Source organism: Oncorhynchus clarkii, chromosome 29 (genome assembly GCF_045791955.1).
Source record: "Oncorhynchus clarkii lewisi isolate Uvic-CL-2024 chromosome 29, UVic_Ocla_1.0, whole genome shotgun sequence".
Lineage (NCBI taxonomy): Eukaryota > Metazoa > Chordata > Actinopteri > Salmoniformes > Salmonidae > Oncorhynchus > Oncorhynchus clarkii.
Window position 1 is genome coordinate 45,710,865 of NC_092175.1, and position 18,311 is coordinate 45,729,175.

Sequence of the window (18,311 nt, forward strand, 5' to 3'; positions counted from 1 at the left end):
ACAGAGATGCTTGTTCTAGGTCCCAAGAAACAAAGAGATCTTCTGTTGAATCTGACAATTAATCTTAATGGTTGTACAGTCGTCTCAAATAAAACTGTGAAGGACCTCGGTGTTACTCTGGACCCTGATCTCTCTTTTGACGAACATATCAAGACTGTTTCAAGGACAGCTTTTTTACATCTACGTAACATTGCAAAAATCAGAAACTTTCTGTCCAAAAATGATGCAGAAAAATGAATCCATGCTTTTGTTACTTCTAGGTTAGACTACTGCAACGCTCTACTTTCCGGCTACCCGGATAAAGCACTAAATAAACTTCAGTTAGTGCTAAATACAGCTGCTAGAATCCTGACTAAACCAAAAATTGTGATCATATTACTCCAGTGCTAGCCTCTCTACACTGGCTTCCTGTCAAGGCATGGGCTGATTTCAATGTTTTACTGCTAACCTACAAAGCATTACATGGGCTTGCTCCTACCTATCTCTCTGATTTGGTCCTGCCGTACATACCTACACGTACGCTACGGTCACAAGACGCAGGCCTCCTAACTGTCCCTAGAATTTCTAAGCAAAAAGCTGGAGGCAGGGCTTTCTCCTACAGAGCTCCATTTTTATGGAACGGTCTGCCTACCCATGTCAGAGACGCAGATCCGGTCTCAACCTTTAAGTCTTTATTGAAGACATCTCTTCAGTAGGTTCTATGATTGAGTGTTATCTGGCCCAGGAGTGTGAAGGTGAACAGAAAGGCTCTGGAGCAACAAACCGCACTTGCTGTCTCTGCCTGGCCGGTTCCCCTCTTTCCACTGGGATTCTCTGCCGCTAACCCTATTACAGGGGCTGAGTCACTGGCTTACTGGTGCTCTTTCATGCCTTCCCTGGGAGGGGTGCGTCACTTGAGTGGGTAGAGTCACTGATGTGATCTTCCTGTCTGGGTTGGCGCCCCCCCTTGGATTGTGCCGTGGCAGAGATCTTTGTGGGCTATACTCGGCCTTGTCTCAGGATGGTAAGTTGGTGGTTGAAGATATCCCTCTAGTGGTGTGGGGGCTGTGCTTTGGCGAAGTGGGTGGGCTTATATCCTGCCTGTTTGGCCCTGTCCGGGGGTATTGTTGGATGGGGCCACAGTGTCTCCTGACCCTTCCTGTCTCAGCCTCTAGTATTTATGCTGCAGTAGTTTGTGTCGGGGGGCTAGGGGGAGTTTGTTATATCTGGAGTACTTCTGTGTCTTCGGGTGTCCAGTGTGAATTTAAGTATGCTCTCTCTTGGAGGACCTGAGCTGTAGGACCATGCCTCAGGACTACCTGGCATGATGACTCCTTGCTGTTCCCAGTCCACCTGGCCGTGCTGCTGCTCCAGTTTCAACTGCTATGGAATCCTGAGCTGTTCACCGGACGTGCTACCTGTCCCAGACCTATTCTTTGACCATGCTGGTCATTTATGAACATTTGAACATCTTGGCCATGTTCTGTTATAATCTCCACCCGGCACAGCCAGAAGAGGACAGACCAGCCCTCATAGCCTGGTTTCTTCCTAGGTTTTGGCCTTTCTAGGGAGTTTTTCCTAGCCACCGTGCTTCAACACCTGCATTGCTTGCTGTTTGGGGATTTTAGGCTGGGTTTCTGTACAGCACTGAGATATCAGCTGATGTACAAAGGGCTTTATAAATGTGATTTTCATGGTGTCCATTAAATAATCCTTCAATTCACGAGGCCGAATAATTTCCTCACCGGAGAACGCGTCAGAGAGAACACAACAGCACCTCTGTCTCAGTCTGTGTAGAGAACACAACATGGCCTCACATGTTAAAATTCAAATAAGAGTTAAGCTGAGTGAACTCAGCTGTGGATGGTCCTGGCACTCACAAAAAAAAAAAAAAGAACGGAAGCCAGTTTAGACTTGGCTTCAGACTAATCGCCTCAGAAACTAAACATTACCGACTGAAAAAAAACCTGAATTGTTGCATCTTGTGTTGTCCTCCAGTAGCTAGCTAAAAATCATCCCTTTCCTAAATTAGCCATGGATGGAGATAGGGATTTGGACTTGTGGTTTTACTTAATTCTCCGTACTGGCCAATGATTTTAAAGGCGATTTCTGATCCACCCATTAATTCATACATTGTTGTGAACCATAATAGTTGTAGCAATAAAAACAATGTTGAGCTTTGATAATCTCTTTTTTAAAATGCACCTCGATTCACATCAGTTGAGCGCCCTTCACTTCTTTCCACTCACTGGGCCAGAAAGATAAGGGCAACGAATTAAGTAAATCTCAAAATGCATCTTTATTCACAAAAATTCTCATATTTTTAATAATTACAGACATGTTACACACACACACAGGACAATCCACAGCAGAAATTAAAGTGCTGAATGAGAGTGGAAGGTATTGGTGTAGTAGACTCTGAAAATCACCAGTATATTCATTTCACAACATGTGCAAACAACTCACTGAAGACGAACACAGAGCTGAAAATGGTTCAACAATAAAATCTGGACAGCAAGGTGAGTTAGCAGTTCCTAAAACAGCTTTCACAAAACCAGAAAATTAAGACCCGTCATTTCCGAAAACGCCCCGGGCTGAGCCGGTCATTTCCGAAAACGCCCCGGGCTGAGCCGGTCATTTCCGAAAACGCCCCGGGCTGAGCCGGTCATTTCCGAAAACGCCCCGGGCTGAGCCGGTCATTTCCGAAAACGCCCCGGGCTGAGCCGGTCATTTCCGAAAACGCCCCGGGCTGAGCCGGTCATTTCCGAAAACGCCCCGGGCTGAGCCGGTCATTTCCGAAAACGCCCCGGGCTGAGCCGGTCATTTCCGAAAACGCCCCGGGCTGAGCCGGTCATTTCCGAAAACGCCCCGGGCTGAGCCGGTCATTTCCGAAAACGCCCCGGGCTGAGCCGGTCATTTCCGAAAACGCCCCGGGCTGAGCCGGTCATTTCCGAAAACGCCCCGGGCTGAGCCGGTCATTTCCGAAAACGCCCCGGGCTGAGCCGGTCATTCTGAAAACGCCCCGGGCTGAGCATAGACACCTTCAACTCTATCGCAACGTGATGAAATCTATTAGGCTAAATGAATGCAGTAACACTATCAATGCAACCCTTTGGAGACTTCACTATGAACACTTCAGAACTCAACTCCTCAGTGAAGAGACTCAACGTTCTGTCTTTGTAAAAACAAAACTTGAAAACATCTAAATCGTTTTTTTTCTTCCCATTATTTTGACATTCACTAGCAGTAAATGTCCTCTGACAACGCAGATACTGATTGGACAGACTGGTTGAACCAAAAGAACCAGACCATCAACCAGTGTTCCATGACATTTCACTTACCCAGAATCACATTCAATGTCTTGAACAGTTGGTGACAACATGACCAACATTCAAAGTTAACCAATCCCCCCCCCCCCCCCCCATCATCTCTGTTCAACACAGTGTCTTCCTAACAGCTGAAACCATATCTCCCCCGAACTCCAACAGGTCACACTGCTCCAGCTCGTCATATCTACCTGAACGTAGGAAGCAGACAACGGTCGTCTTACAGGCGTCTATACAGGGCTCTGACACATGGCCTTTATGTCTGAGGTACCAGAACCGCTGAAACACACGGTCGTCCTGAAGGAAAGTCCTGATCAGCCCGTCCCAGTCCGACGGGAACAGGGATGAGACGCCGTAGGCTTCGGAAGCACGGTAGAGGAGGGTCCATTTGGGGTTTGGGTCAGGGTGGAAGATGGCGTGTTGTGAGGTGGTGGGGAGCAGGGAGGAGACCCCCCCTTCAGGCTGTCGGTTAGCCTCTGTAAGGTTTAAGATATACGTCTCGTGGTCCAGAACAAACCGGGAACTGCCCTTGTAGTTACCGTCGACAAGGTAGACCCGGTAACCTGGCAACCGGAAACAACATTTAGAGAAGCTCTATGATTTGTTTTCTGTCTCTAGTACATGACTATACAACAGTTTGAGATCTTGTCCTCGTGACAGAGTAGAAGAGACCATACATTCTGATTGAGAGGCAACAAATTCAAGTGTGGGTGAGGGGATGTTAGGGCAGGGGTGAGGTCAGGGCAGGGGTCTGGCAATCGGTGGCTATAGAGTCTGACCCGGGTTGAGGTGTGTGTGTGTGTGTGTGTGTGCGCGTGCGCATGTACCTGGGTTGAGGTTGACATAGGTGGTGATGGAGGGAGCGATGAAGGCCACGCCCACGGCCCTAGTCATCGTCGCCTCATCATAAAACATCTGAAACTCATCCATGTGCGTGTGGCCGAAGAACTGACCCGTGATCGTACCCTCATACCTAGACACAGACGGATACACACTTTTAAAAACCACCCACAGCAGAACAAAATCTGATCCAGAACTACAGTCAGAAAGAACTAGTTCATAAACCTCTCCCTCAGGAAAAGACTTGACTATTTTGCTGAAGCCCTGAACTAGCTCACCGGGGTTAATCTAGTCAAGGGCTTGCTGGTTAGTCGGTGTTCTCAGGAACGGGTCCCGGAGGAGAGGTGTGAGAACCAGTGCCGTCGTTGCCCCAAACCATAAACATCAATGCCTTTCTTAAAATCAATACACAAGTATATATTTTTAAACCTGCATATTAGGTAAGAAATTCATGTTAGCAGGCAATATTAAATCAAATCAAATTTTATTTGTCACATACACATGGTTAGCAGATGTTAATGCGAGTGTAGCGAAATGCTCGTGCTTCTAGTTCCGACAATGCAGTAATAACCAACAAGTAATCTAACTAACAATTCCAAAACTGCTGTCTTGTACACAGTGTAAGGGGACTTAACTAGGGAAATTGTGTCGCTTCTCTTGCGTTCTGTGCAAGCAGAGTCAGGGTATATGCAGCAGTTTGGGCCGCCTGGCTCGTTGCGAATGGTGTGAAGACCAAGAACGGTTCCATATTTCACTGAAGGATAAATGTTTTGTTTTCGAAATGATCGTTTCTAGATTTGACCACATTAATGACCAAAGTCTCGTATTTCTGTGTGTTTATTATATTATAATTAAGTCCATGATTTGATAGAGCAGTCTTACTGAGCGGTGGTAGGCAGCCGCAGGCTCGTAAGCTTTCATTCAAACAGCACTTTCCTACGTTTGCCAGCAGCTCGTCGCAATGCTTCAAGCACAGCTCTGTTTATGACTTCAAGCCTATCAACTCCCGAGATTAGGCTGGCAATACTCTAGTGCCTATAAGAACATCCAATAGTCAAAGGTATATGAAATACAAATGGTATAGAGAGAAATAGTCCTATGCTCTATTTTAGTGGCCACTATAGACACAAATCAAGTGCACAAGGCTACATGTGAGTAAAAATAAAGTTCGCTGAGAAAGAAATGTAATAACCCCCCCTCACTCACGTATTACTGTCAAATTCAACACAACAAGAGCAAACTCTTTGGGGCTACACTGAACATATTTACCTTTGGGGCTACCCGTTACCTCGCCCCGGGTCTCTCACCTACCCGTTACCTCGCCCCGGGTCTCTCACCTACCCGTTACCTCGCCCCGGGTCTCTCACCTACCCGTTACCTCGCCCCGGGTCTCTCACCTACCCGTTACCACAGTTACCGTTCAGGGAGACACGCTGCTGTAACGGACAAGTCTCTTCTCTCTTCAGTCGGGCGCTGCGTTCTGTTGTCATGTGAACGACTGGCTGAGCCTTGGAAACAGCCGGGATTGGTCCAAACGCACATCACTCATTCACTGACAGCCAATAGTGATTCAAAGACCCCTGCCCCCTTCCCGTAACTCAAAGCACCCCCATCGGGATCTACACGAATCACTTAGGTCCCCTATATTGGATTCAAAATGGCAAATTTCACATCCCTGACCATCTCTTCATACCGGTTGATGATGTGGTAGTAGTTCCAACTCCAGCTGCTCAAACAGAGACCAGGGGGGATGTGACCGATGATGTGGACCTGGGACAGCGAGACAAGGGGGAGGGGGACAGTGAGACAGCCATGAGAGAGAGAAAGATACAATGGTTACAGGTTAGTTACACCCCTCTTCTCATCCCTCACTCCCTCCTTCCCAAATCCTCCTCCCGTTTGTAGCCTGCAGTATATTGACCTGACAGTGGAGTGGGTTATCGCTCTCTCCTCACTGGCCTGTAGTATATTGACCAGACAGTGGAGTGGGTTATCACTCTCCTCACTGGTCTGCAGTATATTGACCAGACAGTGGAGTGGGTTATCACTCTCTCCTCACTGGTCTGCAGTATATTGACCAGACAGTGGAGTGGGTTATCACTCTCTCCTCACTGGTCTGCAGTATATTGACCAGACAGTGGAGTGGGTTATCGCTCTCTCCTCACCCTCTCTCCCTTCTCTTCACTGGTCTGCAGTATATTGACCAGACAGTGGAGTGGGTTATCACTCTCTCCTCACTGGTCTGCAGTATATTGACCAGACAGTGGAGTGGGTTATCACTCTCCTCACTGGTCTGCAGTATATTGACCAGACAGTGGAGTGGGTTATCGCTCTCTCCTCACTGGTCTGCAGTATATTGACCAGACAGTGGAGTGGGTTATCACTCTCTCCTCACCTTCTCTCCCTTCTCTTCACTGGCCTGTAGTATATTGACCAGACAGTGGAGTGGGTTATCACTCTCCTCACCCTCTCTTCACTGGCCTGTAGTATATTGACCAGACAGTGGAGTGGGTTATCACTCTCCTCACCCTCTCTTCACTGGCCTGTAGTATATTGACCAGACAGTGGAGAAGGTTACCACTCTCTCCTCACCTTCTCTCCCTTCTCTTCACTGGCCTGTAGTATATTGACCAGACAGTGGAGTGGGTTATCACTCTCCTCACCCTCTCTTCACTGGCCTGTAGTATATTGACCAGACAGTGGAGAAGGTTACCACTCTCTCCTCACCCTCTCTCCCTTCTCTTCACTGGCCTGTAGTATATTGATCAGACAGTGGAGAAGGTTACCACTCTCTCCTCACCTTCTCTCCCTTCTCTTCACTGGCCTGTAGTATATTGACCAGACAGTGGAGTGGGTTATCACTCTCTCCTCACCTTCTCTCCCTTCTCTTCACTGGCCTGTAGTATATTGACCAGACAGTGGAGAAGGTTACCACTCTCTCCTCACCTTCTCTCCCTTCTCTTCACTGGCCTGTAGTATATTGACCAGACAGTGGAGAAGGTTATCACTCTCTCCTCACCTTCTCTCCCTTCTCTTCACTGGCCTGTAGTATGTGGATCAGCCACTGGAGCTGGTTAGCAGGGTCAGTAGAGTTGACCATCAGCCAGTAATTTTCCCTGGCACAGAAGTTCATGTTCAGAGACACCACTCGAAGACCTGGCTGGACCTCTACCGTGTAGAACCCACCATGCCTGGAGAGAGAGGAGAGAGGGGGGGGAGAGGGAAATTCATTTCAGAATAAGACTGTAACGTAACAAACTGTGGAAGAGAAGGGGTCTGAACACTATGTATGCGTTCAGCTGATCCAGGGATTGTGAGATCTGGCATACGTCTGCCAGATACCTAGTCAGTTGTACAACTTAAACTTACATGCAAAATACCTGCTGTTAACTTTGAAATGATTGGAATGAATTATCCAAAGAGAGTGTAAAGATTTTCATTCATATGTATTCAACTGAAATGAGTATTCCACAGTTTTCAGCCAACCGCATGAGAGTTTAACATATCAGCCAACCGCATGAGAGTTTAACATATCAGCCAACCACATGAGAGTTTAACATATCAGCCAACCGCATGAGAGTTTAACATATCAGCCAACCACATGAGAGTTTAACATATCAGCCAACCACATGAGAGTTTAACATATCAGCCAACCACATGAGAGTTTAACATATCAGCCAACCACATGAGAGTTTAACATATCAGCCAACCACATGAGAGTTTAACATATCAGCCAACCACATGAGAGTTTAACATATCAGCCAACCACATGAGAGTTTAACATATCAGCCAACCACATGAGAGTTTAACATATCAGCTAACCACATCATAGGATACAACAACCTGATACCTGGATAGGTGTTTAACGTAAACTACATCAATCTAGTGCCCAAATGCAGTCATTCACGTAGCACACAACCATTGGTTGACGCATGCAACGACTGAGCAGGGGTATACAACCACTACAGATGACTGTCTGGATCCTACCAACCACTACAGATGACTGTCTGGATCCTACCAACCACTACAGATGACTGTCTGGATCCTACCAACCACTACAGAGGACTGTCTGGATCCTACCAACCACTACAGATGACTGTCTGGATCCTACCAACCACTACAGATGACTGTCTGGATCCTACCAACCACTACAGATGACTGTCTGGATCCTACCAACCACTACAGATGACTGTCTGGATCCTACCAACCACTACAGATGACTGTCTGGATCCTACCAACCACTACAGAGGACTGTCTGGATCCTACCAACCACTACAGAGGACTGTCTGGATCCTACCAACCACTACAGATGACTGTCTGGATCCTACCAACCACTACAGATGACTGTCTGGATCCTACCAACCACTACAGAGGACTGTCTGGATCCTACCAACCACTACAGATGACTGTCTGGATCCTACCAACCACTACAGAGGACTGTCTGGATCCTACCAACCACTACAGAGGACTGTCTGGATCCTACCAATCACTATCTCACCACTACAGAGGACTGTCTGGATCCTACCAACCACTACAGAGGACTGTCTGGATCCTACCAACCACTACAGACGACTGTCTGGATCCTACCAACCACTACAGACGACTGTCTGGATCCTACCAACCACTACAGACGACTGTCTGGATCCTACCAACCACTACAGACGACTGTCTGGATCCTACCAACCACTACAGACGACTGTCTGGATCCTACCAACCACTACAGACGACTGTCTGGATCCTACCAACCACTACAGACGACTGTCTGGATCCTACCAACCACTACAGACGACTGTCTGGATCCTACCAACCACTACAGATGACTGTCTGGATCCTACCAACCACTACAGATGACTGTCTGGATCCTACCAACCACTACAGATGACTGTCTGGATCCTACCAACCACTGCCTCACCACTACAGAGGACTGTCTGGATCCTACCAACCACTACAGAGGACTGTCTGGATCCTACCAATCACTACAGAGGACTGTCTGGATCCTACCAATCACTACAGAGGACTGTCTGGATCCTACCAATCACTACAGAGGACTGTCTGGATCCTACCAATCACTACAGAGGACTGTCTGGATCCTACCAATCACTACAGAGGACTGTCTGGATCCTACCAATCACTACAGAGGACTGTCTGGATCCTACCAATCACTACAGAGGACTGTCTGGATCCTACCAACCACTGCCTGGGATCCTGGGATCAGTTTCCGATAAGTACAAATCTGGGATCAGTTTCCAATGTTTTTGTCTAGTTAAATAAAATAAAATTCTAAATTAAGAACTATGGTGAACTAGAAGATTCTCTAGTTAAATCATTATCAGACCTAAGAGTCTTCAGGGCCTGTTCTGGTAACCATGGCGCCCACTCCTCGGCCATGGTGTCATAGAGCCAGCGCGACGACCGGTTGCCATGGACGAACGGCGGGGGGAAACTGTTGACCGGGGTGCTCTCATGGTTACCGATCGCCGGGTACACCTTCAAGTTACCTAGGTGACTACAGAGAGAAAAATAAGGTGGTCAGTTACCATTCAACTTGTGCGCGCACACACACACACACACGATTGTGTACCTGTGGATCAGTCTGGTGACAACGGTGAGTTCAGACAGTTGCTGCTTCCTGGTTTGAGACCAGATGTTATGAGCAGGTATGTCTCCTGTCCAGTAGACCCAGTCCCACGGTCCGGTTCGCGCTGCGTTCTCCAACATGTTCTCCACAGTTCTCAGGGGCAGGTCACATTTACTGTAGGAGCCCCAGAACCCAGCCGCTCTCTGATTCCAGCTGGGAGATCCAGACTCATTACGACAGCACAGCGGGTCCTTACAGTCAGCAGAGCTGCCCACTGCATAGTCCTGTTCACAAATAACACCGGGATGGACATTAGAGTTGTATTTTAATGTTGCGAAAGCAGCAGCTACTCTTCCTGGGGGCCATATAAAACAAGACATATTACAGAACAGGAATAATGATTGGCCACAATGAATGACGCGTGAAGAGATTTTGCGTTAGCTGAAGGTACATTTATTTCTGTAATGGGTGGTCAAAAAGGTCATGTCTATCAGAGAGGCCTACCATCAAAAACAATGGAGAAGATGCATCCCATAACATTTTACCATGGAAACAGCTGTTCTATCATTCAGCCTACAGTAGCAGCCAATGTGTGGTGTTCAATGTAGACCTACATTCCATGAGACGTTTTGGGGGAGGGGATTAAAAAAATGCAGGGTGTGACAACCTGTTTAATCCTCTTGTCCTTTAGACAAGGTGATTGGTGATTTAGACAAGGTGATTGATTATGCGTTTGATGCAAGAAACCACTTTACAAAATTAAATGCATTATTCCCCATATCGTTACTACAGAGAATCAGACAAATGATACTTTCTGCCTATTGGCTACTTGGCTTATTCAAGCCCCTTTCAAAATACAACACTGCCCCTTTAAGACATAAAAGCCATTTACCCGACTTGCTTTTTCAAAGATGTCTAGAAAACGCACATGTTTTGTTCTCTTGCAGGAAACAACCATTCCCCTATTGCAGACTACAAATGATCTATAACTGGGCTAATAACTCACTAACTAGCAAATAATATGAACAAATGTACAGGTACATGCAGCTCTCGCTTTGATCGCAAAACAAGCGCATCTACTCACGACCGCTCATGTTGTAAACACAGTCCAGTTCAAAGTGAAATGGCACAGATCTATATATGGCAATGGTCTATTTGCATATAGGCCTAATGCAGCTCTGTGGAGTACGTGCTGAGTCATGAGTGTCAACGCAATGCGATGAGTCCTGCCTACAACAAAACCTCTTGCAGACTTCGTTGTTTCGGTATGTTGCATTGGAAGTGGCTCATTTTGCGTTAGATCACAATTGTAGGGAAAACTCTAGAACAGTGATCACTTCGAGTCAAGATCAAAGTCAAACCGAGATCTACTGCTCAGATAGATGTGTGTGTGTGTGTGTGTGTGTGTGTATATATATATATATATTTTATTTTTTTTTGGGGGGGGGGGAAGCCTATGCAACATTAACCAATTAAAAACAGTTCTGGATCAATGAGGTTTGTACAGTAAGCTATAGGCGCGATATATTATCACTGCATATTGGCTTTGCTGCCAATGCATTGTTGTTCAGGCCATTTAAAAATAAATTAATCCAAATATATTTTTTTTAAATCTTTCAGCATTGAGGTAGACTATATGATCACACCGGTAATAGATCTGTTGTTGTATTACTTATGAGGCTCAGCTGAGTGAGCAGACATTTAAATAGTTGTTTATTTTTATTTAACTGGGCTGATGGTGCCTGCATCTGAGGGTCCGCCTCTGCGGAGGGAAAGCAGGAGCAGGAGCCGACTGAGGGTCCGCCTCTGAGGAGGGAGAGCAGGAGCAGGAGCAGACTGAGGGTCCGCCTCTGCGGAGGGAGAGCAGGAGCAGGAGCAGACTGAGGGTCCGCCTCTGCGGAGGGAGAGCAGGAGCAGGAGCAGACTGAGGGTCCGCCTCTGCGGAGGGAGAGCAGGAGCAGGAGCAGACTGAGGGTCCGCCTCTGCGGAGGGAGAGCAGGAGCAGGAGCAGACTGAGGGTCCGCCTCAACAGCCCTCTGTTCTCCCTTTCCTCCACTAATCAAAAAGAGACAGTCTTCCAGCTGATCGCGAAATACGAGACGCACCAAATTATGCAGAAATGCATGTTACGCCTATAAAACAGAGAAAGTGAAATAGTCCGAGATATTACGACGCAAGCCGCTAATAAACACAAGCCTATCGATACACTTTCCTACCCACTCATTACTGGCAAGAACACGCATTTAAAGGCTCATAAGTGTTGACAGTGCAGAGTAACAACTTCAACTCATAAAAACAGCCATCTCTTCGCTGTATTCGTTGACCGTCTCTCTAGTCGTGGTTTTAAACGTTTTGAAATCTCACATTAACTTCGCTGTAGCTTTATGTTATGCCTGCTACATTACTGCAGACACGGTCAATTGAGCCAGTCGACTGACCTGCTGAAGGCTATAGTGTACTTGATTTGCCCGCCGACAGAGTTTGTACCTTCAGACACATGAAATGGTGCACAGTGGGAACAGTTCGCCTACTACCCGGCGCGCAGGGCAGCCGAATCAAAACGCACGACCAACAACTGTATATCTGTATTCCTAGTCAGGTGAAATCCGTAGATTAGGGCCTAATGAATTTATTTACGTCGACTGATTTCCTTACACGAACTCACTCATTAAAATCGTTCCCTTTATATTTTTTTGTCCAGGATACAAGCAGAAATTACAATAAGCATTTTAGATATGCGTTTACAAAACGCAGCAAGATAATTAGTGGCATAATTCCCCTCCTCCTCCTTTAGACAAGCATGCATTTACATTCGCTTGTAAAAATGTCCACACGCACCAACAATGACATTTGGCAGCACCTACACACACACAATAAAACTTAATGAGCTGGATTGCCCGTCTTTGCAATTAGTTTATTTGTGTGTGCTCGTTAGCACATTTAGTTAGCAGCCTCCATTGAAATCCAGTATTACTTATGCTAATTTTGCTACTGTTGTAATGACAGGCAGGGAGCAGGTCTCGAACCCTCGGCCTTCTAGCCCAAAGTCCAGGCCGCTATCGACAGTGCCGCAAAAGCATGTTCGAACGGCAGTGTCCGCGCTTAGAAACTCAGGGTCGTTTCAGTATTCTGGTAACAGACACACACCACCCCCACCCGGTCAACATATTAATGAATTAGATGAGCTAGTTCAGAAACGTCTTCCTGAGGAGAGGTCTGAAAAACTGCCCTACCACATTTTTGACTAACCTGATCCCAGTGTATGTCTGTGAGGAAGAGGACCCTGCTCTGTGGTGCTCCAGGCTTGGGGGGTGCGGGCGGGGTGACTGGGGGTTTGGGGATCCGGGGTAGGGTTACGTTCCAGGGGGCATAGATATCGAAGCGTCCGCATGACCTCCCAACCAGCAGAGCACAGGCCTCCGACGGCCACAACAGAGACTGTTGCAAGGCCCTAAAAAACACGGAGGAAGGACATAACCATTACTTCCACCTGCCCGTCTCCATGAAAAAAAAAGGCATGTGGTCCAGGTGCAGCGAGCACATCACCTCTTTAAATAAATGCTGAGGACAGCATCTCTTCAGAGGCTAGGTGTATTCACTCACTGTCCCACCATGCACTGCAGCAAACTTATGATAGAACACCAGGAAACATGATTTACGCATTAAAAAGAAGATGTTAGATAATCAGGACCAATCCCAAGCCTACCTGATGAAGTCATCTCTGAACAGCTCTGTGATTTGACGACAGACCCGCTCTTCAGCCAGGTGGAGACGGATACAGGCCTCACCCACAGCCCACGCAACACGTTCCTCATTAACATCACTCTACATGGGACAGGAAGTAGTGAGGAGAGAGGTTAGACTGACACAGGCCTCTCCCACAGCCCACTCATCATCACATCACTCTACATGGGAGAGGAGAGAGGTTAGACTGATACAGGCCTCTCCCACAGCCCACTCACCACATCACTGTACATGGGAGAGGAAGTAGTGAGGAGAGAGGTTAGACTGATAGAGGCCTCTCTCACAGCCCACTCATCATCACATCACTGTACATGGGACAGGAAGTAGTGAGGAGAGAGGTTAGACTGATACAGGCCTCTCCCACAGCCCGCTCACCACATCACTGTACATGGGAGGGGAAGTAGTGAGGAGAGAGGTTAGACTGATACAGGCCTCTCCCACAGCCCGCTCACCACATCACTGTACATGGGAGAGGAGAGAGGTTAGACTGATACAGGCCTCTCCCACAGCCCGCTCACCACATCACTGTACATGGGAGAGGAGAGAACCACTAATTTCCTCAGATATGAGATATAAATTAAGATTAAGGTTGCAATAAAAAATATATAATAATCAAAATCCTGATGGGAGGAGTCCAGATTCTCTGCTTGTTCCCTCCTGATTTTGTGAATCTACTAACCAGGTTCACAAACCTAGGTTGACAGACGAGAGAAAGACATTTCATTGGCTCCTTTCTGGTTCCTCTACAGTCAATGAACTAATCAGACCAGACCCAGCTGGTACCTGGTTCCTCTACAGTCAATGAACTAATCAGACCAGACCCAGCTGGTACCTGGTTCCTCTACAGTCAATGAACTAATCAGACCAGACCCAGCTGGTACCTGGTTCTTATTATACAGTCAATGAACTAATCAGACCAGACCCAGCTGTTACCTGGTTCCTCTACAGTCAATGAACTAAACAGACCAGACCCAGCTGGTACCTGGTTCCTCTACAGTCAATGAACTAATCAGACCAGACCCAGCTGGTACCTGGTTCATATTATACAGTCAATGAACTAAACAGTACCTGGTTCCTCTACAGTCAATGAACTAATCAGACCAGACCCAGCTGGTACCTGGTTCCTCTACAGTCAATGAACTAATCAGACCAGACCCAGCTGGTACCTGGTTCCTCTACAGTCAATGAACTAATCAGACCAGACCCAGCTGGTATCTGGTTCCTCTACAGTCAATGAACTAATCAGACCAGACCCAGCTGCCATCTCATTGGTGCCTAAGCAGACCGGAAACATTACCCTATCACAACCCTTCTTGTTTGTTATGGGGACGAAGCGCGACGTTGAGATCTGACTATCTGCAGTGTCAACCAAAAGCACACCGTTAGCCTCAGTGACGTTCACTCCCCACCAGGCCAAACCACAGAGCCGTCTTCTCGTCAGGCCTCTAATCTGTGTTACTTTCAGTTGTCTTCAGACAACAGATCGCCTTGTGCCCTAGTTTAACAAAAAATAAGAAAGTGTGATCTTGGTTGCTCGTCATTTCAGCTACCTTAGTTGACAGACAGATGAACAGGCCTGGAGTGCTTGCTACTAGGATGAAGTATCATGGAACATCCATGTCCCAAATGCCCCCCCCGATTCCCTATGGGCCATAGGGCCCTGGTCTAAAGTAGTGCACTATATAGGGAACAGGGTGCCCTTTGAAAGACAGACAGGTTAGCTGACGTCACAAAATTGATGCGCGCACATCGATGTGGCCCGGGAGGGTTTAACCTCATGTTTAACCTCATCTAGCCCCTGTATCAGTTGTTGCTAAACCACCAACCCTGTTTAACCTCATCTAGCCCCTGTATCAGTTGTTGCTAAACCACCAACCCTGTTTAACCTCATCTAGCCCCTGTATCAGTTGTGTTGCTCAACAACCAACCCCGTTTAACCTCATCTAGCCCCTGTATCAGTTGTGTTGCTCAACAACCAACCCCGTTTAACCTCATCTAGCCCCTGTATCAGTTGTGTTGCTCAACAACCAACCCATCTATTCTGCCCGACCAAGCAAAAAGGTAGTAACTGCTCAGAGTGGAACTGAGAAAAATGGCTTTTTGCTTGGTAGGCCAATATTGCTTGCCCATTGGCATTGCTAGTTTGATAAAGCTCTGCCAACTCAAGGTCACATAGATAAACCGTTTTAGTTCACAGAACCGGGTCAAGGCTAGGTGTTGCACTAAGTCACATGATCAGCTGCACTAAGTCACATGATCAGCTGCACTAAGTCAAATGATCAGCTGTAATTGCCAAGACCTTTGTGACTTCTGGAACGTGTCTCAACTGAGTCATGGTTTTATGAAGACAACTTCCCTGGCACACTGCTTTGTTTGAACTCAGTGAAAAGTCAGTTCTGCAGATGTTTTTCCTTCCCTTTTAGATCAGGGACCAACTGCAGATGGGTGCAGTTAATGAAGAACAGAGAAACAGCACTGGTCTGGAACTCGCGGGGAAAGTGTTGGACATCCCCATCCTACAGCTTTTAGGTTCTCCCTCCCTGCCCCACGTGCTAGTACCGACATGCAGTCGTTCTCCCTGCCCTACATGCACCAATCGCGCCAGGCGTTTACAGTGTACTAATCGTGTAAGCGCAGGTTATGAGTTCAAGAGCCCTAAGATTGCATTGAGAGAATAGGGTGCAAGGGCCATATAGGGAATAGGGTTCCATAGGGCTCTGGTCTAAAGTAGTGCACTAATATATATATAGTGAATAGGGTACCATAGGGCTCTGTAGTGCACTATATATATAGTGAATAGGGTACCATAGGGCTCTGGTCTAAAGTAGTGCACTATATAGGGAATAGGGTTCTATAGGGCCCTGGTCTAAAGTAGTGCACTATATAGGGAATAGGGCTCTGGTCTATATTAGTACCACTATATAGGGAATAGGGTGCCATAGGGCCCTGGTTTAAAGTAGTGTACTATATAGGGAACCATAGGGCTCTGGTCTAAAGTAGTGCACTATATAGGGAATAGGGTTCTATAGGGCCCTGGTCTAAAGTAGTGCACTATATAGGGAATATGGCTCTGGTCTATATTAGTACCACTATATAGTGAATAGGGTTCTATAGGGCTCTGGTCTAAAGTAGTGTACACACACACAGTGAATAGGGTTCTATAGGGCTCTGGTCTAAAGTAGTGTACACACACACAGTGAATAGGGTTCTATAGGGCCCTGGTCTAAAGTAGTGCACTATATAGGGAATATGGCTCTGGTCTATATTAGTACCACTATATAGTGAATAGGGTTCTATAGGGCTCTGGTCTAAAGTAGTGTACACACACACAGTGAATAGGGTTCTATAGGGCCCTGGTCTAAAGTAGTGCACTATATATATAGTGAATAGGGTACCATAGGGCTCTGGTCTAAAGTAGTGCACTATATATATAGCGAATAGGGTTCCATAGGGCTCTGGTCTAAAGTAGTGCACTATATACATAGTGAATAGGGTACCATAGGGCTCTGGTCTAAAGTAGTGCACTATATAGGGAATAGGGTTCCATCTTACCAGCAGAGCGACATCCAGGATGGTGAAGAGGACTTTGCACACCGGACAGGTCAGGTTCCGCCAGTTGAACCCGACCCGGAGACGCCCGACCTCTTCCAGAAACGTTATGCCCGGTTTCCCCTCGTCCTGCACGGGGAACGAGGTCCCCAACGGTATCGAGCACAACAGCAGAACACAACACAGCAACCCCACGGCGCAGGGGAGAGGTGCGAAGCGCATTGTTCTGCTCAACAGCGAAGTCAGCTCGCCGAAAGGGATTCAAAACAATGTTTCAGTCCAATAGTTGAAAAATAAGTTACAAAAATAAACCATCCAAATTGCTTTTTTTCTAAAACCTCTAGTTGCTTAGTTAACTAGTCAGCTATCACGCAATAACCAAGTTTGCATTCGCAGCTGTTGTGTTCTGTTTGGTTGCAACACCGATGTAATAAAAAAACCAGGAAGCGCTGTGATGACAACTTTGTTTCCCTCTTTATAAAAGTCTACAGCGCTGCAATAAATATAATCGATAAGTGACAAACTCGAGTGCTGCTGAATCGACAGAGAAACCTTCGGGTCTAACACCCTAAAACTGCTGAACAACAAACAAACACAAACGAATGGCCCGATGACTGCCTTGTTTTATGAGCCAGTACAGAGGTCAGCTGACTGATCACATGACAGAACCGGTTTACAGTGTGATATAAACGCGTTCTCTGGTTCAGATTGGAGCCATTCAATTGGTTAATTACTACTAATCAGTCGTTGAATCGTTATGTTCGTCGGTGGATTTTTAACGTCAACATTACATACCTTAAATTTAAAAAATAATGAGGATTAAAACACAATAATGCCTGAAGGCTTCTTTCCTTTATGGTCCAAGGGGTTATATTTAATGATATGTGTTATATTTAATGATATGTGTTATATTTAATGATATGTGTTATATTTAATGATATGTGTTATATGTTATATGTGTTATATTTAATGATATGTGTTATATTTAATGATATGTGTTATATTTAATGATATGTGTTATATTTAATGATATGTGTTATATTTAATGATATGTGCTATATTTAATGATATGTGTTATATTTAATGATATGTGTTATATTTAATGATATGTGTTATATTTAATGATATGTGTTATATTTAATGATATGTGTTATATTTAATGATATGTGCTATATTTAATGATATGTGTTATATTTAATGATATGTGTTATATTTAATGATATGTGTTATATTTAATGATATGTGTTATATTTAATGATATGTGTTATATTTAATGATATGTGTTATATTTAATG

The 18,311-nt window shown here is 46.1% G+C and overlaps 1 protein-coding gene across 1 annotated transcript; it reads right to left on the bottom strand.

Moving 5' to 3' along the window:
- Nucleotides 1–2,259: 2,259 nt before the first annotated feature.
- Nucleotides 2,260–17,660, bottom strand: LOC139388468 (sphingomyelin phosphodiesterase 1). Its single transcript, XM_071135142.1, has 9 exons — nt 17,020–17,660; nt 13,430–13,548; nt 12,973–13,174; nt 9,727–10,007; nt 9,481–9,651; nt 7,165–7,336; nt 5,839–5,915; nt 4,133–4,278; nt 2,260–3,868 (listed from the first exon to the last, which is right to left on the bottom strand). Exons 1-9 carry the CDS (start codon nt 17,236–17,238, stop codon nt 3,414–3,416), a joined length of 1,842 nt encoding a protein of 613 aa, XP_070991243.1. The 5' UTR covers nt 17,239–17,660; the 3' UTR covers nt 2,260–3,413.
- Nucleotides 17,661–18,311: the final 651 nt, after the last annotated feature.

Excerpts from the sequence above, each read along its gene's own strand:
- LOC139388468 (XM_071135142.1), bottom strand. The coding sequence starts at position 17,238 with ATGCGCTTCGCACCTCTCCCCTGCGCCGTGGGGTTGCTGTGTTGTGTT. Across the intron at positions 9,652-9,726 it reads GTCACCAGACTGATCCACAG|TCACCTAGGTAACTTGAAGG; the intron begins GTACACAATCGT and ends TTCTCTCTGTAG. Across the intron at positions 4,279-5,838 it reads TACTACCACATCATCAACCG|GTATGAGGGTACGATCACGG; the intron begins GTATGAAGAGAT and ends GTCTGTGTCTAG.